Consider the following 24,103-nt stretch of genomic DNA (forward strand, 5'->3'; position numbering starts at 1 on the left):
CAAAATTCCCGCATTAGAGATTCTAGTCACTGCTCTACGGTTCTGGAACCGCGCCGCTTCTCTCTCATTCTGGCAACCATGTTGTGGACGTCACGGAGCGTCACGTTCTGACCTTTAAACGGATTCATCAGAAATAGAAGCTAAAGCAAGACGAAAGTCATGTATACGTACCCGTCTTCTCGCGCAGAAACTGCATGATCCGCTTGGGTTTCGAACCCGACGCTTGCAACACGTCCACGAACGCAAGTAGCATTGGATCCTCGACACGCCGCACCGACGAATGGTTCTCGTACACAGCTCGGTCGACGCGATGATTATGGCTGATGCTGTAGCCAGTAACGCGCACCATGAATCTCTGCTTATCTCTGTTCCACGTCACAGCAGCCTTGATATCCGCCTTGCACTCAGTCGATTTGCCGAAGTAGCTCTTTCGTTGACCAGTACTGCGACTTTTTCGACGCCATCCGTGCGTGCAGATAAGTTTCATCCAATAGGTTTTGAATTCATCTGGGATAAGCGAGGGCGGTGAATCGGACGTCTCTCCCGATGTGTTGTCAGCGATAGCTCTGATCTCCGTGTTACGACGGGCCACCGACGTCGAACTACGGAGTCGAAAGAGCTGGTGTGTCCTCTCCTGATACTCGCCCATGTAGCTGTTGAATGCGTCCCAGTTTTCATGCCATTCCTGGTCGATTGGTGAGGCCTCCCACACGCTGGCGGATGGCACGTGCGCCTCTGGTTCGCTTTCACTCATAGACCGTCTCCTGTGCGGTTACAATATCTCTTAGCAACAATAACAACCAACACAAGCGCAATAACTTAACGTACACAAAAAACGACCCAAGGTCGACTTGAGGCCTAGACGCGCGAAAAGCCAAATGAGCGGCTCTGAACGTTTTGCGGAGGGACCTAAAGGGGGGGTGTCTGATTTCAGATTTTTGAAATTTTGAAATATCTGGTAATATATCAAGGTAATTTACCGATTGGGTACCGTAAAAGTCCTTTTAGGTGCGATCTCACTCAGTGCCTCTATTCACTCTCAAGAAAAAATGCATTCCCTGTTGGATCATTCAATATTACGACGATCATGGCGAAGACTCTATAAAACTCCACTTGAAAAAACCACTCGATCTCGAGAGGACTCGAAGAGTAAAGCACACTTGGTAATGCGTCTCAGCTCAGCAGTATCGATGTGTCTTGATTTTGAACTCATGAAAACCGGGGCGGTACGTTTTGTTCGCTACGCACGATGATCCTGATACTTGTATCTCGCAGTGCTAATCGAAGCCATCGTGGCCTACTGCGGTTAATAGCACAGCGCGGTGCGCACGCAGTTGCTTCCTTGTTTTTGAAGGGCGTTCAATGAAGGCGCGCATGTCATGGACCATGGCCCATGGTGGCTTGAGTTCGTGAAGTCATCTGAGCGTGACGTTCAACGTGCCAGCTTGACCCCTTCCTTGCGCGGTACCTCAGCCCATCCACGGATCCTATCCAAGCAGTACATTGCGCGGCGCACTTGTCGAACTTCGACTCAAAGTGGTCATCGTGAGCCCGAACGTCTCTTTTAGGTGTCCACACGCGCCATTGGTAACCAATTTGGTTGGTCTCTGCCGTGAAACGGATCTCCGTCGGCAATGCCTCAAGGTACGCGTTATTCGTGAATTTGCCAGCTTCTCCGCATACCAACAATGAAGCCACAGAGCAGCTACAGCATCCCGAAGACGCAGACCGCCATCATGTACGAGGCTGACAACGCGCCTCTCCAGGTGCATGAGGACTGGCCGGTTGTCCAACCCGAGGATCTCAAACCGGGTGAGGTTCTCATCCGCGTCGCTTACACGGGTGTGTGTCACTCGGACCTGTCCGTCTGGGAAGGCGAGGGCCCTCCGCTCCCCAAGCCGTTCCCTATGGTCGCCGGCCACGAAGGTGCCGGTTATATCGCTGCAATTGGTGAGCACACCCGCACTAACCTCAAGATCGGAGACGCTGTCGGTATCAAGTGGCTTGCACACACCTGTCTGGGCTGCGAGGACTGTCGTAAGGGTCACGAGACGACCTGCGCTTCGGCTGGTGTGCACGGCCTGACTTGTCACGGCTCGTTCCAGCAGTGGTGCGTGTCGTTTGCCGACCACGTGACTCCCATTCCGTCGGGTTTGGACCTGGCAGCAGCCGCTCCGATCTTGTGTGCCGGTATGACAGTGTACAAGGCCTTAAAGCAGATTAGTGGCTCGCCGGGTGAGTACGTGGTGATCCCCGGTGCCGGTGGCGGTCTGGGCCACTTGGCCTGTCAGTACGCCCGTGCCATGGGCTACAAGGTGGTGGCTATCGATACGGGTGACGATAAGCGTAAGCTGATCGAGTCGTACGGCATCAGGAGCTTCATCGACTTCAAGGAGGGCGACGTGATCGAGAAGGTCCGCGCTGCTACTGGTGGTCGCGGTGGCCACGCGACCATTGTCGTGGCCGACTCGACCGCTGCCTACAAGGACGCTCTGATGTTCCTGCGCCCGCACGGCACGCTTGTTGCCGTCGGTGTCCCTACGGGCGCCGCCATCGTTGCTCCCGTTAGTCTGATTATCCCATTAGAGTTCCGCATCATCGGGTCATACGTTGCTAGTCGCCAGGACGCTATCGAGGCTCTGGACATGGTCCGTGAGGGTCACGTCAAGACCACATACACCGTGGAGCCGCTCAAGAACCTGCCGGATGTGTTTAAGCGCATGAAAGCCGGCCAACTCCGCAGTCGCGTTGTGCTGGACTGCGAGTAAAGTGCTGAGTTGTAGAGGAGATATATGTCAAATAAAATGTGCAAGTTGTTCGCAGTTGAGGTGTGCTTAAGTCCTTAACAGTAAGTTTCTGCTGCACGTTGTCCATGAAGATCTACTACCACATCGACTGTGAAATGTTACACGAGGTTTCCACTGAAGATGGTGGCCATCATAAGCATGCGGCGCAAGTCGTGCTAGTTACAGGCCTCCTGCTTGTCATCGTTGGACATCATGCGCTCGTGGATGAACCAAGATACCCACTCGGCTTCAACTTAGTCAATACAGATCATCAGTCATTTAATGCATGACTCTAGCACGTACAGTACACGGTAATTGCAAATTGAAGGTACATGTACTCGCGCAGGAAGCGATACGAAGTGAACCTCGTCTGGCGTGACTTCCCACGTGTCAATTCTCTCGTCGAGAAACTCGACGCCTGCAGCAAGGTCCAGCATGAAGCATTCTAACGACCTTTTGCCAATCCTCTTCACTCTTTATTCTACCGGCCCATTGCTAAGGTATCCTCGGAGTTAAGTGTTGATTGCCATGCTTCGTGTTGTCTCCCGTCTCGCTCAGCCGTCCAAACGCGTGACACAACTCGCGGCCAAGTCTTTTGTCGGATCGGCTGCGAGCCACGACTTGCAGTGCCGCTACGGCTCTTGTGTAGGCAATCGACCGCGCTACTTCTCAGTGCAATCGCAGACGCGCTACGACATCCCCAAGACACAAACGGCAATTATGTACGAGTCTGAAGGTGCCCCGCTTCAAATCCGCACCGACTGGCCCGTGGTGCAGCCAAAAGATCTCAAGCCAGGTGAAATTCTCGTTCGTATGGCCTACAGCGGCGTATGCCACTCAGACGTGATCATCTGGGAGGGCGGAGGTGCTCCCGTTGGCAAGAAGATGCCGCTGGTCGGCGGCCACGAAGGCACGGGCTACGTCGCAGCTATCGCAGAGAACACGACGACAAATCTCAAGGTCGGCGACCCTGTCGGCGTCAAGTGGCTGGCACACTCGTGTCTTGGTTGCGAGGACTGTCGTAAGGGCCACGAGACTACATGCGAGAGCGTCATCATGCACGGATATACGATCGACGGCTCGTTCCAGCAGTGGTGCGTCTCGTACGCGGACCACGTCACGCCGATCCCGAAGGGCTATGACATGGCAGCCGCTGCACCACTACTATGTGCCGGTGTGACGGTGTACTCGGCGCTCAAGGAGATCGGAGGTGCTTCAGGTGAGTACGTCGTGATCCCCGGCGCCGGCGGAGGCTTGGGTCATCTGGCTTGCCAGTATGCCCGGTCGATGGGCTACAAGGTCATTGCTATTGACTCGGGCGACGATAAGCGTAAGCTCCTGGAGGGCTACGGTGTCAAGCATTTCATCGACTTCAAGGACGGCGACGTGGTCGGACAGGTCAAGGCGATCACGGGACGCGGAGCTCATTGCGCGTGTGTGGTGGCCGACACAGAGTCTTCGTGCCAGGACGCACTGCAGTACATTCGTCGGCACGGCACCGTGCTGATGGTGGGCGTGCCCAAGGGCGGTTTGCTGCCGGTGCCGATTGAGCCGACAGTGGCGTTCACACACCGCATCATTGGTACCAATGTGGGCAACCGTCAGGACTCCATCGAGACGGTCAATCTCGCTGCCGACGGAGCCGTGGAGACCTTCTACAACGTTGAGCCACTCACGAACTTGCCCGACGTGTTCAAGCGGATGAAGGCTGGTACGTTGTTCGGCCGCACCGTGCTGGACTGCGAGTAGGAAAAGTTATCCGTCACGGATAAAACAGTTGTCAAGTTTTGATTGAAGACGCTTTTAGTATTTTGAAGAGTGGATAAAACTGTGAAGTTATTCCTTTAACAGACTCTGCACTTGAACGCCGCTGGATGGTGAAGTGGTTTAGCTGCTGTTGGAGAAAGCTTCAACACATGGAGACAACGCTACTTCTTGAAGTATTACCCAAGCATCCGTCATATCGCTTCAACATGAAACTTGAAGGATCAAATCCGGTGATCTGTGCTCGAGCAGAGCAGTCCCGCACTCTGCACTTCATGGGTCGGTTACCGACCCGGTATACATGTATTAAAAAGCTTTTTATGTGATGAGTGCGTGACGGACGTCGACAATTGCTGGCGTCACACTGACCGACAGGGGGGGAGGCTCATTGTCGAATTCTCCCCTTGCAGAGCAGAAGAAAGACAAGATGCTGCGCGCGGTTTTTCGCTTTGCAAAGCCATCCAGGCGCACTGCGCAACTCGCGAGCAAGTCGTTTGTCGGAGTATCTTAGGGTCATAACGTGCAATACGGCTGCGCATCCTGCCGGCTCCAGACCGCTCGATCGTTTTCCGTGACGTCCCAGTCAGGCTACGACATCCCCAAGACGCAGACCGCCGTCATGTACGAGGCCGACAACTCGCCGCTCCAGGTGCGCGAGGACTGGCCTGTCGCTCAGCCTGAAGATCTCAAAGCTGGCGAAGTGCTGGTTCGTATTGCATACACTGGCGTGTGTCATTCGGATCTGTCGGTTTGGGAAGGCGGAGGACCTCCGCTGCCCAAGCAGTTCCCAATGATTGGCGGCCACGAAGGTACCGGCTACGTCGCAGCCATTGGTGCTAATACCAAGACGAAACTTAAAGTGGGCGACGCGGTGGGAGTCAAGTGGCTTGCACACACGTGCTTAGGCTGTGAGGACTGCCGTAAAGGTTACGAGACTACCTGCGGGGAGGCAGGCGTTCACGGCTTGACCTGCCACGGAACCTTCCAGCAGTGGTGCGTGTCGTTCGCAGACCACGTGACTCCAATCCCGAAGACTTTGGATCTGGCATCGGCTGCTCCGATCCTATGTGCCGGTATGACGGTGTACAAGGCGTTGAAGCAGATCGGCGGCTCGCCGGGTGAGTACGTGGTGATCCCTGGCGGTGGAGGTGGTCTAGGTCACTTGGCGTGTCAGTACGCGCGTGCTATATGGGCTACAAGGTGGTCGCCATCGACTCTGGCGACGACAAACCCAAGTTGATCGAGTCGTACGGCATCAAGAGCATTATTGACTTTAAGGATAGAGACGTGATCGACCAGGTTCGTGCTGCTACGGGTGGACGTGGCGCCCATGCTGTCATTGTCGTGGCTGGCTCCAAGGACGCGTACAAGGACCCGCTCATGTTCCTACGTCCCCGCGGCACGCTGGTTGCGGTGGGTGTACCCAAGGACACGGCCGTCGTGGCCCCTGTCGAGCCGTTGATCCCGCTGGAGTTCCGTATCGTCGGCTCCAACGTGGGCAGTCGTCAAGACGCCATCGAAGCCATCGACCTCGCAGCCGACGGTCATGTCAAGAGCTCGTACACCGTTGAGCCCTTGAAAAACCTACCCGATGTCTTCAAGCGCATGCATGCTGTCAAGTTGCGAGGTCGTGTCGTGCTGGATTGCGAGTAAGTTTGTGGTGTTATAGACTACCTATCAACTCTGTAGCCCGCGCTAGTATAGCAGACGCAATACCGGCACGTCTGGCCGTCTCGATAGCGACACTGTCACTCGCTACCCCGTCTTTAAGCACGTAATGGAACGTCACCACGTCTTGAATCTCCGTGTGCGCGTCGGCCTCTTCCTGGTCGTAAAAGTGATACTCCAACTGTCTTGTCTGGCATTTATCGCCCAAACGAGCTAGCAGTTTCTCCGTCGCTGCAGTAAGATGCGTGGCAAACACCACGAGGCATCCGGCTGTGTCAGTTAGGTACGTCATCTGCCCCACCGCCACAGCTTCTGCATACTGAGCAGCCATTCCAAAGCCAATCTCGTCTATAAGAACGAGTGAGTTCTTCGTAGCGTTACGCGAGATGGACCCCAGCGTTGTCAATTCTTGGGCGCACGACGAGTATTTGCTTGTACTGCGATGCATGAGCGTGTAGACCCCGTCGAACACAGACAACCGCACACTTGACGCTGGAACAAATGACCCGATTTGAGCGAGAATCACCACGAGCGCACACATGCGAAGCAGACTGGTCTTGCCCCCCATATTCGGACCCGACACAACCATCAAAGACCCGGCCGTACTCGATATCAACACGGAATTGCTAATATACGACGATCCTTCCAGCAACATTTCAATAATCGGATGACGCCCATCGTTGATCTCTAATGTGACGACGTCATCGTCCACAAACTGAGGCTTCGTATAGTTTGGGTAACTCTGAGCCACTGTAGCCAGCGAACACAAGGCGTCCAGGTTCGCTAGAATGTCCACACAGGCCATCCCAGTCACGTACACTTGGGCGTCCACCTCACTCACAAACTGTCTCCATAAAGCTCGAACCAGCTGCTCTTTCTGTTGTTTGACAAACTCTTCCTGAATATGAAGCTGGATGATCTGTTTCGGGTGGAACCGGACGAGTTGCGTAGTGGAATTCACTACCAGCCAGTCTTGAGGCACAACGTGAAGATCTGAACGCTTAACTTCGATCAGATGGTGGATGTCACTCAACGAGCCTCCTCTGAACGTAGAGTACTCTAACAAAGGGTCTCTGAGAGCACTTCTGCACGTCACCAGCACGGCATCGTACTCACGCGCGAGTGTCTCGAGCTCTCGCGTGAACGCTCGATACTTTCGTGCTAGCGAGGGTTGTCTGCAGAGAAGTCGGTGAATGGTTTTCTCGACGTCATTTTGTCACGCATATTTGACATCCACCTCGTCTAGAAGCGGCGTGAGACGAGCTTGCAGTGTCGGATAGCCTTCTAGAAGCCGATCTAGAACTGTAGTTTGATCTACGTCTGTTATGGAAGCGAACGTTGCTTTTAATCCGTGGATATGATCTTCCAGATCCTGTAGAATCTGGAGCGCTCCGACGGCTTGACTGGGTGTCGCCTTGCCGAGATGAACCTGCTGTAGATACTTCAACAGATGCTTGCTACGAGGTAAAATGGTCGTCGTCAACTCCTCATACGCCAGTCGGTGTGGGATTGATTCCGTAGATAACGACCCAGAAGGGAACGCTAAGCTCTCGATCGTCTTTTGACGTGCCGCGATCTCTTGTACGTCGACTAAAGGAGAGCGAATCCAGTCACGAAGCTTCCTTGCACCAGCACTGGTTTTGGTGTGGTTTAGAATCGACAGGAGGGAGCCCACGCCGCGCTTGGTTGTCTGCAAGTAATATGTGTTATATAACTTACTGCGTAGAATGAAAACTAGGCACCTTACCGAGTTGACGAAGAGGTCGAGGTCTCGATAGGCTTCCGTTGGAAGGTGAAATTGCCCTGCAAAAGTCGATGTTGGGCTGGATAAACTTGTATAGGTCGGTGCAATGAGCGTCTGCGCAGTACCCAGCGAAGATAGATATTGCCACATTCCTCCAAAGCAGCAGACGCACATTTTCGGCAGATTTGGGTACGCAACTGTAGTAGTGTACTCCGATCCAGCTTCATGGAAAGCGCGCGTGAACGTCTCCTTAGCAGCCGAGTAATCAAAAGCCTCGTTAGGTATCCGTTCCATGCGGACAGTGGCTTTTCGATCGTCTATAACTGAAGTCTCGTCTGAAATTGCCACAAAGGTATCCACTATTTGCTCAGTGTACGCACTGAGTCGACCTGCTGGTAACACAAACTCCACTGGGTCGAGGGTTTCCAGTGTGCGCTGTAGGCGTTGCCGCTTGCCATCTACAGTAGATACAGGAAACACATATCAGTTGTGAGATTGACGACGCAACCGCTTTAGTTCTACCGCACCATCTTCGAATTCGTCAAATTTGGATTCGCCTGTGTGAATGTCGTGCATGAAAATGCCAATGCGCACATCTTCGGAGAAGACCTAGTACAAGAACCTCAGTTCATGGCAACAAGAGCAAGAAACTCGCTACCAGTAGACGCACCGGACTCCTTTTCGTTTCTTCATCGACCTCGTGCATTGACTGCGAAAAGAAGGGCTTCGAATGTATCGTTTCTTCCACAATACAGGCAATAAACCTTGCAATTGTGTCCTCCTCTTCGCTGTCATCTCCACAATTTTCTAGCTCTGGAATCGTCGCTCGAGTATAAATGTCTGTCACACATCTACAGTACATTTGCAGTCTTAGATTTTTATCCATAAGCTTTAGTTATCATTTGTCGCCTTTACCTCTCCAGAGGTTTGCGTTGTGCACCTGGCGCTTTGTTAACTGCTCGCATGGCGACCGAGTCCATCTGCTTTACAACGCCAACTTTAAACCCCGCGTGGACTAATCTTCGAGCATGAAACAGCGTCCGATGCACCGGCACCGACGTCTCCAGGAAGTTTTTATGCTGCTGGGCTCGAATGTCCAACACCGCAGCAGCGTTCTGCAATGAATACATAATTTATATTCCTTGTGCGAACCATGAGATTCGCAACACTAAACCTTGCGGATACCTCGGCATCTTTGCCAAAAATGCGCATACGATAGCCACATTCGAACAACAACAGAGTATTTGGGTACGCCTTTCGCAGCCTCACAACCTGCTTCTCCATGGATGTTAACGACGGTTGCGGCTTCGTTGACGATGTAGTTTTCTTGGCATTGGGTTCTCGCTGCTTGCGTTTGCGAGATCGTAGGGAGGTTAGTCCGGAGGGCTGTGTGCTGTCATGGTGGTCACTGGAGCAACGTGGTCGCGGCGCCTCGGAAGCGCGGAAATACTTGGAGTGGCGCATGCTTGAGGTTTACTTAAGAAATGATAACTTTGCTGACAGCATTAGATACAGTATACCGTTTATCTAAGCGGTGCTGTGATTGGCTAAGTCGCAGATTGTCAAAGAGATACCGGTAATGCGACGGTATCAACTCTTCTTTTTTTCGCGTCAGCTTGAAGAAGCACACAATTGGAACTGTCTAACCAAAACAAAATGGCAACATTCAGTACAGATGCAATTGACGGCGAGTCTAGCCGCAGTCTGGACATGGAACTAGGTCGCCACCTCTCACAGTTCTCTGACAGTGCCAAATTTGCCGTGAGCCTCAACCAGATCCAGCGCGTTGCCATTAGTGGCATGTACGACAGCCCCGATAACGACGGCGCCACCATATACGTGGTGGACGTGTATCTACAGCACGGTCAGAAAGGTCTGCCCACCTCAAAGATAAGTGAAAGAATGCGCGCTCGCAAGAGGCGACTACTGCACGAGCAGGACGCGGAGAGGCCAGAGTGCCATGTGCAACACCGCTATTCGGACTTTCGCGCTCTACGCGAGAAGATATGCGAAGTGGTGGATGTCAAAGACGACCAGATGCACCCAGTGTGGTGTTCGTACTGCAATCGCGTGCTGTGGCTAATGAAATTCGGCGGCTTCCCGTCGCGCTTTCCGAACCGAGGGGCTGTAGCGACCTTCACTGGATGGCATCGCTTGTTAACCCATAGCCGCAAACACAAGCTGAAGCAATTTATTAACGAACTGCTGGCTGCCGCCAAGGACGAATCTTATCGCTACGGAAACACGCAGTGCCAACGTTTCGTCGCGATCTCGCAGCTATTACAGATTTTTTTGCTGGAGCCACACGGGCAGACGTTGTCGTGGTCTGGAGTGTTGAATCCAGCAGGATAGACACGGACTGCAGCCGTCAGCATTGGCTCTCATTACAGTAGTCATATGCTGTCGAAAGCTTCCGTCGGAAAGACGTCGCAATGGAGCTCGGAGCCTTCCGTCTTTGTGAAGAGATTGGGTTGATCACTTGCAGTAGACATTTTTAGAGGGCGCTTTAATTGTATAAAGCATAAGGTAGGCTCACCAGAACGGAGCACCAAGATGAGAGCCGACAGTGAAGGACGCGCGCTTGCCTTTTCTCCCGACAGTGACGGTACAGAGCGGCGCAGCCTCTACACGGCTTCAGACAACCGTCTTTCGCAGCTCTCGAGCAGTGCCAAGTTCGCTGTCTCGCTGAACCAGATTAGCCACGTGGTCATTAGAGACGCGTACAACCGTGATGAAAACGGTGACATCGCTGTCATCTACGTTGTGGACGTCTTCCTAATAAATGTACAGAAGGGCTTGCCCACACTATCGGCGCATCGATGGCGTAAACTCACGTGGCGCCAGAAGCGAGGGAAGCAGAGCGAGCGCCCAGAGTATCAAGTGGAGCACCGCTATTCGTCCTTCAGACTGCTACGACAGCGAGTTTCGGACGTGGTAAGTGCTAACTCGACGGACATGGACCAAAACCACCCGCAATGTTGCCCATACTGCAGCCGCGTGCTGTGGTTGGTAACAGCTGGAGATTTCCCGTCGCGGTATCCGAACAGAGGCGCTCTGGCAACCTACACTGGCTGGAGACAGCTGCTCATTCATTCGAGGAAGCACGGCTTGGAGAAGTTTATCAACGAGCTGCTGACGGTAGCGAAAGACGTGTCATATCGCTATTGCGCTGTTCAGTGCGAGCGCTACGTGACGGTGTCCCGGATTTTAAACGACTTCCTTGGCGATCCACATCTTCGGTGAGCATGATAAAGCAGTGCTCACACGTGAGGTACCAGCTAGGCATTGCTATAGGCAAATTACTTACTTTAAAACTCGATAATTGCCATGTACCGGTACGTCGACACTTACAAACAAGTAACGGCAGCCGTCCAAAATACCATTTGATATCGAGAGTCCAAAAGTTTGCTGATGAGGCCAGGGACACCATATTTGACTAGCAAAAGAAATCAAGCAATACCCAAACGTTGACGAAATCCTGTATTGTCGTCACCGTTTCAACCAGCAACCATAATCGTCGAGTTCGCAGACATCGGTCCTGACTCAGGCCGAGATCACCTCGGCGAAAGAAACGCTGCCATTCGGCGCTTTTACGTAGTATACGTTAGTGGCTGTGAAGCGACAGACGCCAAGCAAACTCTTGTCGAGTGGAGCCGCAATCACAAAATGGACGAGTGATGACTCCACCGGGAAAGCAAGAGCAATAGTCGATTCAGTGTTTTTGAAGCGCCGGCCACGTACTGTACCGGTATGACTGCATTGAACGTCAGTGTCGAGCTGCTTGCTTCATGTATTTTAACGCGTACACGTCGTGAAGTGTCGAAGAAACACGTCCGTGAATGCTGACTGACTTCAGCATCCTAATATGTATTTTGTTGTAACGCTTCTTGAAGTCGTGATTAAAGCGACGGGGCATCGATATCATGCGACAGAAACCGCACCCCATCATGTGGCCCGCACACCAAATGACATCTGTATAGCCGATAGTAGCAATTTGACTTGAAACAAACAAGAAAGCAAAAATGCTCTTGTACCGTCTTCCTGCTTTTATTTGTGGTGGCTTCAACAAGCAAGAATGACAGCCATTTGCAAACCCGCGCGGCCGCGCCGGACCACTAATATTGCATTCCTAGTAATGATCCTCCCGTACAAGCGCGATGCTGATTTCGATCTTGAGAGTCACAGTGATTTTCCACGTGAACTAAGTCCAAGTGCGAGCTCTTTCCAGCGACTCTCACAGCTGTCAACGACTGCCAAGTCGGCCATGTCGCTCAATGAGATCTACCGCGTCGAGATCAGCAGCGCATTCGAGAGCGATGACGCCACCATTTATGTCGTCAATGTGTTCCTGCGAACCACGCAAAAGGGTTTGCCAACTATGGAAACGCTAGACCAACGTCGACGCCGTTTGCGCCGGGAATATCAGGGACAAACACCAGATTACCAGGTCGAACACCGATACTCCGACTTTCGCGCCATGGTTAAGAGCATTTCGAACGTGGTGAACGATCATGATCACTTCCGATTTTGCGCATATTGTAGTCGCGTAGGCACCACTGAATCCGCCGCGGGTTTCCCGCCGCGCATCCCGAACCGTGGCCCGCTCGCGGCAGGCTGGCGCCAATTGCTGACACGGGTGCGGAAACGCCGCCTCGAGCGCTTTATGAACCAGTTTCTCAAGGCTTCGAAGGATATGTCGTATCGTACTAGCGCTACCAGCTACTGCGGTCGGTTCTTGGTGGTCTCACAGATTATGCTCAGCTTTCTTACACCGCATGAGGGTGCGAAAAAGCTCCCTGGACAAGACAATCGCTGTAGGTCGTCTCAATGACACTCATTTATTTACCGGTATTGTCAATAATAGCTGGAATGGCTTATGCCAAGTGTGCCTCCTCGTTTTCTTTAAATAATAGGAGAAAGTCGAAGCTACATCATATATATCTCACGACTGAGCCAGTTCATCACATCGAAACTTAGTGGCCGTCCTCTGCCACGCGTGCGGTCTTCCCCGGCCGCTCCTTTTGTTCAGTGAAGTTGTCGCGGTACGCGCATGAGACGAAGGCGTGTACATGTACAGTATGCATCGCCATCAACGTGCTGTGGCGAATCGCCACTGGCGATGAACACTTCTGCACTGGTGGAGAGATTTGCAGTCATCGAGATTCTCGAGCATGACTACACCTTTATTGTAATAGGCCTACAGAGCAGATCCAGCAATGATCCTCTAAGGTTCTATTGTCACTGTGCAAGTTAATATTTGCAGTCGACCTCCAATTTTCGTGGAGACAAACGTTATTAATACAGTAGTAGTCGAGGCGTATTGTCATACCGGTTTACCGACGAACTACCGTCACGTCATTGGCTGCCAGCTTCAACTTCGAGGTGTTCTGTCCATGGCTACGAATCACATCAAAATTTCCACACGTTGAATACCAAATCGATCATGACAGCGAGCTCTGGTAGCAGCGACTACGACATCTCTGCGCTGCAAAGTTGCAGCAGCATACCGAGCCTGATCACCACAGCCAGCTCGTCGGAACGTAGCGACGGCCACGAGGGAGAGAGCCAACGTGGTTTTGGCCGCCTCTTGCACCTCTCTACCATCTCCAAGTTCTCTATAAAGCTCAACCAAATCCACCACGTCAAAATCTGCGCCACATACGACGAGGCCGACGACGGAGCTACAGTCTACATTATGAACGTTTACCTGCGCTACGTGCAAAAGGGTCTTCCACCGCACTCCACGCATGGTGAATCCAAGGCAGAGCGAAAGAATCGCTTACGACTCAAGCGAGAGATGGAATGCCCTGTATACCAGGTGGAGCATAGATATTCCGAGTTTCGCGAGCTGCGGAGGCGTATCATGAAGACCGTTAAAGCGCGCGGGGACAGTAGGTATCACCAGCACTGCTCGTACTGCAGTCGCGTCAAGTTCATCGACTCGTCAACCAGCTTCCCACCACGTGTACCGAACCGCGGAGTCGTGGCAACATGTATCGGCTGGCGGCGCGTCTGTACGCACTTCCGCAAGCGGCAACTCGAGAGTTTTGTTAACCAGGTGCTCAAGGCTGCGAAGGACCTGTCGTACCGCACTGGACGGGGGCAGTGCGAGCGATTCCTCGCAGTTTCGCATATCCTTAACTCGTTTTTGTCAGCACCAAATATGCTCGCGACGGAGAGCGTGTGGTAGTGCAAGGTGCATTTTTGCTGACAATTGACGGTTGTCAGGTTAGCCCTAGAGAAGTTCATTCTGCTCGTCTCTGCTGAGCCAGGGAGATAGTTTCTAATAGAAAGCAGGCTCTGCGATAAATATAATATTTGCGTTCATCACGACCCCATTTGGTGTGCAGAAGGTTAGATCTGCATGGTTTTGAATCCATGTACCTCAAAAGTGGTCACACTGCTCGCAGCTGTGAAATAGTACTATTAGTTGCTACGCTGCAGCTGACTTGTGTTTTTTTTCATCGTTCACTTGTTCTGGAGCGTTATTATATTACCGGTGTAGAAGTGTCGGCTCATGTTGACCAATATCGGTGATACAGTCGATGCCATTCCGATTTGCACGGCGATATTATCGCCAATTTGGCGCCTTGGCAGAAGAAGTGTATCTTACATCTCGCACTCGATCGAACGGAGCCGGTGCCCTGTATCTCCGCTCGAGATTGTGGTAGCGTGAACCCAGCCATACAAGTAAATAAGGGGTACACGATGGGTAACGCTACGTCATCGACCCCGCCGCGCCGCCGTGGAGCTGAGCCCATCTCCAAGTTGCAAGTTGCGGCCGGAGGACCTGCTGCACGGGTTGAACTGAGAATGACGGTTTGGGCTGCCCATTGGTCAGTTGGAGACCAATGGCGGTGCTGTCAATTGAGAGAAAGTCGCTTCATTTTTCATTACAAGTGCAGTCCCTTCAAAACCGGTCTCGCACCGGTATGCCACCCGAAAAAACTGTCAGACCTGATGTGGCAACCTTCTTCGCGCATACACGTACTCCCACTTCGTCCACTACAGTAAACATGGCGCGCCTTTTTTTTCACCTTCAAGATCACCGACAAATAAATCGCTGGAGACTCCAGCAGCCACAAGTGAGCACGCAGCCGAAAGCAAAGTGCCCAAGTTACAAGGATTGCTGCCCCACCTCGAATGATGGTGCCCACCACGAGCGACTTCGACGAAATGGATGCCGTCACGGACTCAGCGAGCGACCGCTCAAGCCTCGACGCACTGGAGCTGGGCGCGCGGCTGTCGCAGCTGTCCCGTGCCAAGATGGCAGTGGCGCTCAACAATGTTCACCATGTTCAGATGTGCACGACCTACGACCGAGAGGAGCACGTGACGATATACGTGCTGGATGTCTTCCTGCAGTTGGCACCGAGGGGTCTGCCAAGTAGCGCCCTTACGGCATCGGCGTCAACGACCGAGCACAAATACAAGCAGAGCAAGCGCGAGCGCAGGCGGCGCGAGCTACGCGAGAAGGACGAGCTACGCGCAGACTACCAGGTGGAGCACCGCTACTTGACGTTCCGTGTACTGCGCGAGCGTATCGGCGAAGCTGTGGCGGCGCCCAAGGACAAGTCACACCCACAGTGGTGTCCGTACTGCACGCGCGTGCGGGAACTCGCGAACTCGGGCGTGTTTCCGTCCCGGTTCCCGAATGGCAGTATGGCTATCGCCATAGGACTGCGCGATTTGGTGGTGCGCAACCGCGAGGAGCGGCTGGAGTCGTTCGTGAACCTGCTACTTCGCGCCGCCAAGGACGTATCCTATCGCTCGGGGTGCAACCCGTGCGGGCGGTTCGAGGTGGTGTCGACGTTATTGAGCGACTTCCTGACGGAGCCGCATCTCCGGACAGCAGGCAGCGCATGGTGACGAGGCCGTCAGCGAGAGCAAGGGGGTCGGAACGATCCCGGAGAGCCAGCCGACCAGCGCCGACGCACGGTTGGCAGCGGCCAGTAGATTAGACATGGATTTGGCGCATCGGTTTGGTGTTGTGGCGTATTACTTGGCGTAAACGATCTTGCAGAGCGCCTGGATATTCACATGAAGTGTTCAGTTGAGCCACATCAGGTCTGACAGTTTTTTCGGGTGGCATACCGGTGCAAGACCGGTTTTGAAGGGACTGCACTTGTAATGAAAAATGAAGCGACTTTCTCTCAATTGACAGCACCGCCATTGGTCTCCAACTGACCAATGGGCAGCCCATTCCGTCATTCTCAGCTCAACCCAGTGCAGCAGGTCCTCCGGCCGCAACTTGCAACTTGGAGATGGGCTCAGCTCCACGGCGGCGCGGCGGGGTCGATGACGTAGCGTTACCCATCGTGTACCCCTTATTTACTTGTATGGCTGGGTTCACGCTACCACAATCTCGAGCGGAGATACAGGGCACCGGCTCCGTTCGATCGAGTGCGAGATGTAAGATACACTTCTTCTGCCAGGCGCCAAATTGGCGATAATATCGCCGTGCAAATCGGAATGGCATCGACTGTATCACCGATATTGGTCAACATGAGCCGACACTTCTACACCGGTAATATAATAACGCTCCAGAACAAGTGAATGATGAACAACCACAAGTCAGCTGCAGCGTAGCAACTAATAGTACTATTTCACAGCTGCGAGCAGTGTGACCACTTTTGAGGTACTTGGATTCAAAACCATGCAGATCTAACCTTCTGCACACCAAATGGGGTCGTGATGAACGCGAATATTATATTTATCGCAGAGCCTGCTTTCTATTAGAAACTATCTCCCTGGCTCAGCAGAGACGAGCAGAATGAACTTCTCTAGGGCTAACCTGACAACCGTCAATTGTCAGCAAAAATGCACCTTGCACTACCACACGCTCTCCGTCGCGAGCATATTTGGTGCTGACAAAAACGAGTTGAGGATCTGCGAAACTGCGAGCCTCGTCCGGTGCGGTACGACAGGTCTTTCGCAGCCTTGAGCACCTGGTCAAAAAAATCTCGAGTTGTAGCTTCCGGAAGTGCGTACAGATCCACGACCAGCCGATACGTGTGACCTCGATGCGACTGCAGTACGAGCAGTGCTACTGCCCCCCGCGCGCTTTATTAATAACGGTCTTCCTCCGTAGCTCGCGAAACTCGGAATGTGCTCCGATGGCACGAGCATGAGATGGAACCCTCTGTGTATCGGATTTTTATACACAAAGTATTCTATCTCTCGCTCGTGTCATATTTCGTCGCTTAAGCTGCGATCTTCTGGACATAGGTTCGCACGGAGTAGTCCAGGTGCTTTGATCAACTTTAATGGACTTTGTGGCGTTGGAATGGATCCGCTCATAATTGATGATTGGTACATCTCGAATCGAGAGCGACCGCATGCACTGCGGCGTACTGCATGTAAAAGAAAGCGATATTTTGATGCCGTGTTGCAGGACATTCACTGTTGCTGTCGTATGCAGCGATAAATTGATGCGTGTGCTCGCCCGGTTGATACAGTGAAGATGAATTCTGGAGTAACGCTCGAGTTTTATCTATCTTCACGTGATAACTTATCACTGATAAGTAGCTTTAGGTATCTTCGTTGCAAGCGTTCTTTATTGACTTGCGCTTCGAAGGACATGTACACCCGGGGCTAGTTATGCATCGCTACTTACATATCGTGGATACCACACATCATTGATATACAACACACGCCATCAAAACTGTTAATTTAAAAAAATTAATCTTGCATTCAACTGGTTCAACCTTGAATTTTCATCATCATCAAGGATGACACCCGGCTCCAGTCGTAGTTGGAAAAGGGATAAGTGCCAGACTCAGACACAGTCAAAACCACCACCTTGGTGACAAGTAAAAGTCTAAGAAATCCAAGCCACAGCAATGCCCAGCAGGGAACCCGAAAATGCAATACTTAGATTAATACATCGATGTGAGCTGAGAAAATTAATAATTCAATTATTTGCAAAACTTCGTAAGTCACGATTGTAGTTCAGAAACATTATCATCTCCAGCCTGGCTGGAGACATTCGCTTCCGTAGATCAGACAGTACCAGCTTAGCGAGAGAGAAGAAGCGCTCACACTCGTTAGACGTTGGCGGGATGTACGCGACGTCGACGTAGTGCGCAATTGCGTTTCTTGAACGCCGCTCTCACAATAGAACGCTCTTTGGCGGCTCATGAAGACGACCGTTCGAGATCAGGCGACCTAAATTCAGCGCAGGCTAATTTTTCCGCGACGTTCAGCGCGTCCCCACGCTGTAACTTGACTAGACCTTACTCAAAATTGGGGTTGTTCCCGTTGTGGACAGCCATAAATTAATAATTAAATTAAACAATTAGGATTAATTTTTACGCATATTATTTTTTCGGGTTCCCTGATGCCCAGACATAAAAACTACGACTTCGACACGGCCACCATTCTAGTGATACAGACACCGAGCGTACCAGCGAGATCTTGTTTGCTCAAAGACTCTCGACTCACCCAGCTGTCACGTGCCAAGGTTACCGTAGTGCTGAACGGCATCCATCATGTGAAAATGTGTAAGTCCAAGTGTAGTGGGTGGCGGCTTGAAAGCCCAACCACGACCACACTATACCTGACGAGCAAGCTGGACAACCAGCGTGTGGTTGCAGTCAGCCACCAGCGTGCCAGGTTGTTGCAGCTTACAACTGCAAGTTGCAGCTCGTCATCTCAAGCTGGTGAAGGTTCTAGTTAGGGAGTCCTTGCTAGAGGCTGGGCTATCACTGGGACGCTGGTGATAGCTATGTAGAGCTTTGGATTGCATGCATGTTTCTATCTCACTTTACATTTTACCAAGACACAAGCAATACAATCGGCTATACTTTAAGGAAGTGACAGCTTCCTTCGACCGTCTTGTATTCACTACTGCGACCTACTACACCAAGGAAGGAGAGCACGCGACGGTGTACGTACTACACCTTTGCCAATCCAAACTGGTGGTTAGGGATGGGTTGCGAAAATAAAATCCGATCGATCGATTCGATCAAATCCGATCATGATCGATTGTGATCCGATTGGCTGATCTATCGATCACTTTCGTTCCGATCGGATTCAATCGGATCGGATCGACAAGTTCACAGCCTTGTGTAAAAACGTTTTTAGGCCAATATATTTTTATTATACAAAATCTGTCATATTTGCTATAGACTCCTAGTTTTTGATACTCCTGCAGCAGGTGTATCAATAACAGGAGTCCTGCATCAATAACCGAAACCACAACTGTTAAGCAAGGACGAAGCAGCTGATCCCGTCGAGGCGTTGGAGTCCGCGTCGAATATCAGCATCGGCCCCGGCAGCGCCGATAGTATCGCTAGTTTAGGACGCAGGAGCAACCCGCGGCGTGTTGTCTATGAGGGCAGCGAGATCGACAGCAGTGACGCACATAGAAACCGTGAGAGGATTTAAAGCGCAGGAATTTGCCAAGACCACTGGAATGAACTGCTTATGAGACGAGGTGACGCTAGCGGGTTTTAATCGACAGCCGCAACCGCGCTGTCCATGTCATCGGGTGTTTGGCACAAAAGCACGTTGTCGCTGTCGGCCGAAACCATGTCCTTAAGGTATGGACTTGCTGCCTGTAGAGCTCCATGGGGATCCACTCGTACTGATAAACGCTGTAAACCCTTGAATCTGCGCGAACTGATCTTTGGTTACGTTGAAGTCCTTGATCTCGTTGCCCTGGATGTATAGCGATTCCAATCTGCTCGTGTTGAGCGACGACCCCGGAAAACCGTGAGAGCGTTGTGAGACAAGTACACTCCTTCAGTGCGGAGTATGTGCCGTCCACATACTCGGTGTGGATGCTTTCCACGACAAGTCCAGGTATTGGATCCAATTCGCGCATGAAGCTACTGCTGAGCGTCGAAATATTGCAGTCGCGCAGCGTCAGGTTCATCACAGTAACCGGCACGAAGGCAATGTTCGTCTTCGCCACGGAGTTCAGGTCAACGTTGTTAATCGAAAAGTCGAGGTGTTCGTGGAGTTGCTGACGACGGTCAATGAAGAGCTGGAAATCACGCGGTTTTCGTTGATGGATGCAATTTCAGCTGAAGAATCTCCAGTACCTTCGATCTGAAAGCTGTACAAACTGGAGGGGACCCAAATGGGACGGAAGGCGGTGAGCACCAGCTTATCCTAGGAGTGAATGCGTCATCGTCCTGAGCATATTGGTTCGCACTCGGTTCGGCTTGCGGACATGCACATGTGGCAGTTTAATCCCTTTCGACCTGCACCAGAAGTGCGAATTTTGCAGCAACATACTATGTCGTGAATTCTACTGTCATTTATGAGGTCTGTAGTGACTGCTCGGACCTGTATGAAGTGGAGGAAAACAAAGTATCCAAGAAGAGACTCTGTGTACGTCATTAACGTCGACTCGTGCATCTTCGAGGACGAAGACTTCATGGCTGCATTAGGTCCAGCAGTGATCGACGACGACTACGGTGAAGATTTCGTCGAGGACTACGAGTGTGAATGTGAATGGCTCTGAGTCAATTGGGTGTCTCGAGTGTTCTTGGATTGAGACTGGTACTGATGAAATTAAGACATACTGAGCTGACTTTGAATCAACGGATGCTTGCAATTCGCCTGTGATTGCGACTGGCTGAGCTGCGACTGAGTGAGTCGAGGACGCTCGAATAGAAGAGACTTCTTCAGTCCATTAACCTGTGCGTTCACAGGTTTATCAAGCGTTTGCAGTGCTCTCGGATGGTTCAGTACATTCTCTGGATACAGCTCCGACACGTCATCTCGAAGACTCAATCCAAGAACACTAGAAACTGTCAGCTAACGCAGCGTCGACTCAGTTGCTCCCAGCCTGGAACCTCAAGGGAAAACGTGCTGTCTCACAGTTAACTCACTGAATCGCAGAGTTCAACTCAATTTAAGGATACTCAACTGACTCAAAGCCAATTGATCACTTCCAGGAATCGCAGCTCACTCAGAGTCAACTCAGTCAATCGCAGAATCAATTCAAGCAACGCGATTCAAACAAGCTCAATTCGACGAATCCCTCGTTACTCAACTGCGAGCCGATGTGGAATACCATTTAAAGCGGACATTAAAAGCAACACTACGAGAGACAAGAAGGGGGGTTTACAGTACTGACGAGCCTAAATTCTCCATCACTCTGTTGGAACGAGATTACCAACTCGAGTTCGATGATACGACTGTAGTACGTTATTAGTTTTGGTGCCTTGAGTCCTACGTACGGTCGAAGTGCGCTCAATATGCTGCCTCAAATCGCTGCGCCCCATTTGGATTGCCCCATTGGATACGACACGGTGATCGATCAATGGACTCAGTACGTCCACTTTCGTGGAGCCATCGGGATGTCAATTTCTCGAGAGCAATCCATGTGCTCACACACTTTCTACCACGAACGGCCTCTGGTCGTCAAGAACGCCTTGAACGACACCCGCTTCAGCCACCTGGGCGTCGTCAATCAAACAGATGCCCGATTCTACGCTGGTTTCCCGATCCGAGCGCCGGACAGCGCTATAGTCACTTGCTGCAGGATCCACGAACTCGTACTTGTACAAAGGTACTGGGCTCACCAACTGACAAAGGGATTCCGGAGCTTGTGAATGTTTACTCGGGTCATCTAAGTACAATTGGTCCGTGAGCTCCTCCACCCAGCTCGAGTCAGAAGTCATTAAAGCTGTATCTCCATCCACATCCACGTGGAACTTGTCATCGTTGTATCACAATGCGTCATTGTGCTCGATCTGTTCCAACCGCTACCGCTTATTCCGTTGCGACTTCTTCTGGTATTTGTGTGGTAACATGGTGTGTGGAGATTACTCCCAAATGTACGAGGTGGAAGCTCGCATGGGGGGAGCTTCGATGCAATCGATAATGTCTACAATGCGTACACCGTGGTGACACATGTGTGTTTGACGATGAAGGAGACTTTGGGCATGCAGTTGTATCTGTAATGTCTACAATGCGTACACCGTGGTGACACATGTGTGTTTGACGATGAAGGAGACTTTGGGCATGCAGTTGTATCTGTAATGCCGGATCGTCGTACCCCATAGGGAAGTAGATGAATGTTTGGAAACCAAAGCGACGACGACGAACGGCCCTTTCAAATTGACGGAGAGACGTTCAGGACGTGTATAGCTTCGGGGTTCATGATACTTTCACGTCTACGAGCGATATATTAAATGGGTTTCAATCCATTGCAGACATGGAGCTCATTGAATACACCGTGGTGAATGCCACAGCGAATGCGATCTTAGCTGTCGGATCTTCGTGTAAGAACAGATGGAGCCCAGTTGTGGGATCATTGAGCAGCCTGCTAGCACCAATAACACCTAGGTAAAGTCCAATGACCAGGAAAAATGTCTCCAAACGAAGATCCATTCAGTGTTCCTGCTACGAATAAGTCCATGATGCTCCTGTCATTGTCGCAGCGTTGATGGACGTTTGAGCGTGTCCTCTAGTAGGTAGTGGCTCTCTCCGGGTAACTTCCCCACGGCGGTTCCAGAGGTCGGCTTTCTAGTGCAGTCTCGTGCCCCGTCATTCCACGACATCATCGACCAGATACATCACCTCTTTACCCACCACTGGACTTTGAAAAGCGCTGTCACGTCATTTGGAAATTGATGCAAAGCCGAATACTGTTCCGGCGATTGAAGCGAACTGGGTGGATGTGGACTATGGGCTGAAGACGATCGTACTTGCTGTGTGGAGCTTGGCATTCATCGGATGAGTCGAAACAGATCTTGCGTAGATCCTGGGTGTATATCTATTGTGTGCCACGTTCTGGGTGATTGAAGTCGATGTCGCGAGTGTGGTGTGCACAGTGGTCGACGTGGTAAGAGCCTGGAGCTCCCAGAAGTACATGAAGGTGGTAGCAGCTCCAGCAACTGCGCTACGTTTCCTTGTTCAGTTATTTCCTATCGTTGCTCCATGAAATTGACAGCAGTACAAATGGATTGCAGATAACTTTTCGGAACACGGCGACTCCACTGGGAACTATTGCGTGTCTTGCAGTTCCGCTCGTGTGTGTCATTCAGAGTCATGTGCCGAGACCACTCCTGTTCTTCTGATTAACATACCACTTGCCTTTCGGATGGCTTCTCAAGACGACGCTAACGCTGCTGGACATCTTTGAGCTGTGCTGGAATCTCCGGTGCAGCAATTGGCAAGCGTCACAAAGAGCACGAAGACCTTCCTTGGCGCCTTTGGGGAACTGTTTCCAGTATTGTCGACGCTCAGCAGCCTCGCGCAGGCGACGCTGCCAATTATTCTGATGTGGATGGCCGACACCATTGGAGAACGTGCTATCGATTACATGACCAGGAACTAATGTTTCACTGGCAACCAAAGTGATAGAAGACAAACACAAAACATCATTTTTCAACCATATATCCGCGAGAGATTAATGCGCGTTGCCTGGGCGATAGATTCTGATGGGATCAATGGTTCACTGTACTGAACTAGTCAGTGAACTAAAGATGAGCATGAACATCGCCTGATGTCTTGTTGAAATACAGAAACGCTTGTAGATCCGATATCGCTGTCACAGCATCATCTCCAAGCCTGGCACGACGAGAACTAATAGTTGCACCCGACGCAGAGAATGCCTCTTCACTTGGGACTGATGTTGCCATAATTGCCAAATAATCGCGCGCCATCATCTGAATCCGCGGAAATGAAGCGGCTTCATTCTTCATCCAGTTGCAAACAGCTCGACTTCCTGTCTTCAGGTTCATGGATCTGTCCTTGTGTTCCAACCACCGCTGTAGCTCCGACACGAACGACTCATTTGTGTTGTTGACCGGTTCGTGTAAATCCAAATGCTCATCAATGAGACCATATAATGCTTCTTCGTCATCGTCTTCTTCTTTCTCCTCCTGCGTTCTCTCAGCCTCGGCGATGCCCACAGTTCGTTCGTATTTACTGCGATACACATATTCATATTCGTTCTCAACAAGGCGCTTGGCCTGCTCGATATCACCGTCGATCATCACAATGTGTTCCTTAGCTCGAGGATCAAGAACGGCAGCAATCCTTGCCTCGCGAGTCTTCACCAACGGGAGGTACTCATCCAACTTTGTTTTAAAGGCACGTGCAAAGTCCCTAGTGTACCACGACTCGGCATTCTGCATTATCTTTGACGCATGCTTCGAGATCAAATGGAAGACAAGTT

The 24,103-nt window shown here is 51.5% G+C and overlaps 8 protein-coding genes across 8 annotated transcripts; 7 read left to right on the plus strand and 1 right to left on the minus strand.

The window, feature by feature from the left end:
* Window positions 1-1,688: 1,688 nt before the first annotated feature.
* Window positions 1,689-2,768, plus strand: PITG_11293 (alcohol dehydrogenase, putative; the record flags this gene model as incomplete). The annotated part of the gene is made up of 1 exon (XM_002902005.1): window positions 1,689-2,768. One exon carries the CDS (start codon window positions 1,689-1,691, stop codon window positions 2,766-2,768), a length of 1,080 nt encoding a protein of 359 aa, XP_002902051.1.
* A 546-nt stretch (window positions 2,769-3,314) lies between these two features.
* On the plus strand, window positions 3,315-4,535 carry PITG_11294 (alcohol dehydrogenase, putative; the record flags this gene model as incomplete). Its single annotated transcript, XM_002902006.1, has 2 exons — window positions 3,315-3,383; window positions 3,471-4,535. 2 exons carry the CDS (start codon window positions 3,315-3,317, stop codon window positions 4,533-4,535), a joined length of 1,134 nt encoding a protein of 377 aa, XP_002902052.1.
* A 442-nt stretch (window positions 4,536-4,977) lies between these two features.
* On the plus strand, window positions 4,978-6,203 carry PITG_11295 (alcohol dehydrogenase, putative; the record flags this gene model as incomplete). The annotated part of the gene is made up of 3 exons (XM_002902007.1): window positions 4,978-5,052; window positions 5,134-5,753; window positions 5,813-6,203. 3 exons carry the CDS (start codon window positions 4,978-4,980, stop codon window positions 6,201-6,203), a joined length of 1,086 nt encoding a protein of 361 aa, XP_002902053.1.
* A 10-nt stretch (window positions 6,204-6,213) lies between these two features.
* On the minus strand, window positions 6,214-9,246 carry PITG_11296 (DNA mismatch repair protein Msh3, putative; the record flags this gene model as incomplete). Its single annotated transcript, XM_002902008.1, has 7 exons — window positions 6,214-7,393; window positions 7,439-7,908; window positions 7,966-8,420; window positions 8,490-8,571; window positions 8,633-8,813; window positions 8,878-9,077; window positions 9,148-9,246. The coding sequence occupies 7 exons, from the start codon at window positions 9,244-9,246 to the stop codon at window positions 6,214-6,216; spliced, it is 2,667 nt and encodes an 888-aa protein (XP_002902054.1).
* Window positions 9,247-9,672: 426 nt separating this feature from the next.
* Window positions 9,673-10,314, plus strand: PITG_11297 (uncharacterized protein; the record flags this gene model as incomplete). The annotated part of the gene is made up of 2 exons (XM_002902009.1): window positions 9,673-9,810; window positions 9,880-10,314. 2 exons carry the CDS (start codon window positions 9,673-9,675, stop codon window positions 10,312-10,314), a joined length of 573 nt encoding a protein of 190 aa, XP_002902055.1.
* Window positions 10,315-12,097: 1,783 nt separating this feature from the next.
* PITG_11298 (uncharacterized protein) lies at window positions 12,098-12,793 on the plus strand (the record flags this gene model as incomplete). Its single annotated transcript, XM_002902010.1, has 1 exon — window positions 12,098-12,793. The coding sequence occupies one exon, from the start codon at window positions 12,098-12,100 to the stop codon at window positions 12,791-12,793; it is 696 nt and encodes a 231-aa protein (XP_002902056.1).
* Window positions 12,794-13,825: 1,032 nt separating this feature from the next.
* Window positions 13,826-14,152, plus strand: PITG_11299 (uncharacterized protein; the record flags this gene model as incomplete). The annotated part of the gene is made up of 1 exon (XM_002902011.1): window positions 13,826-14,152. One exon carries the CDS (start codon window positions 13,826-13,828, stop codon window positions 14,150-14,152), a length of 327 nt encoding a protein of 108 aa, XP_002902057.1.
* Window positions 14,153-15,105: 953 nt separating this feature from the next.
* On the plus strand, window positions 15,106-16,028 carry PITG_11300 (uncharacterized protein; the record flags this gene model as incomplete). Its single annotated transcript, XM_002902012.1, has 1 exon — window positions 15,106-16,028. The coding sequence occupies one exon, from the start codon at window positions 15,106-15,108 to the stop codon at window positions 15,829-15,831; it is 726 nt and encodes a 241-aa protein (XP_002902058.1).
* Window positions 16,029-24,103: the final 8,075 nt, after the last annotated feature.

The sequence above is a fragment of the Phytophthora infestans genome, genomic scaffold (assembly GCF_000142945.1).
Source record: "Phytophthora infestans T30-4 supercont1.19 genomic scaffold, whole genome shotgun sequence".
NCBI classification, from domain to species: domain Eukaryota; phylum Oomycota; class Peronosporomycetes; order Peronosporales; family Peronosporaceae; genus Phytophthora; species Phytophthora infestans.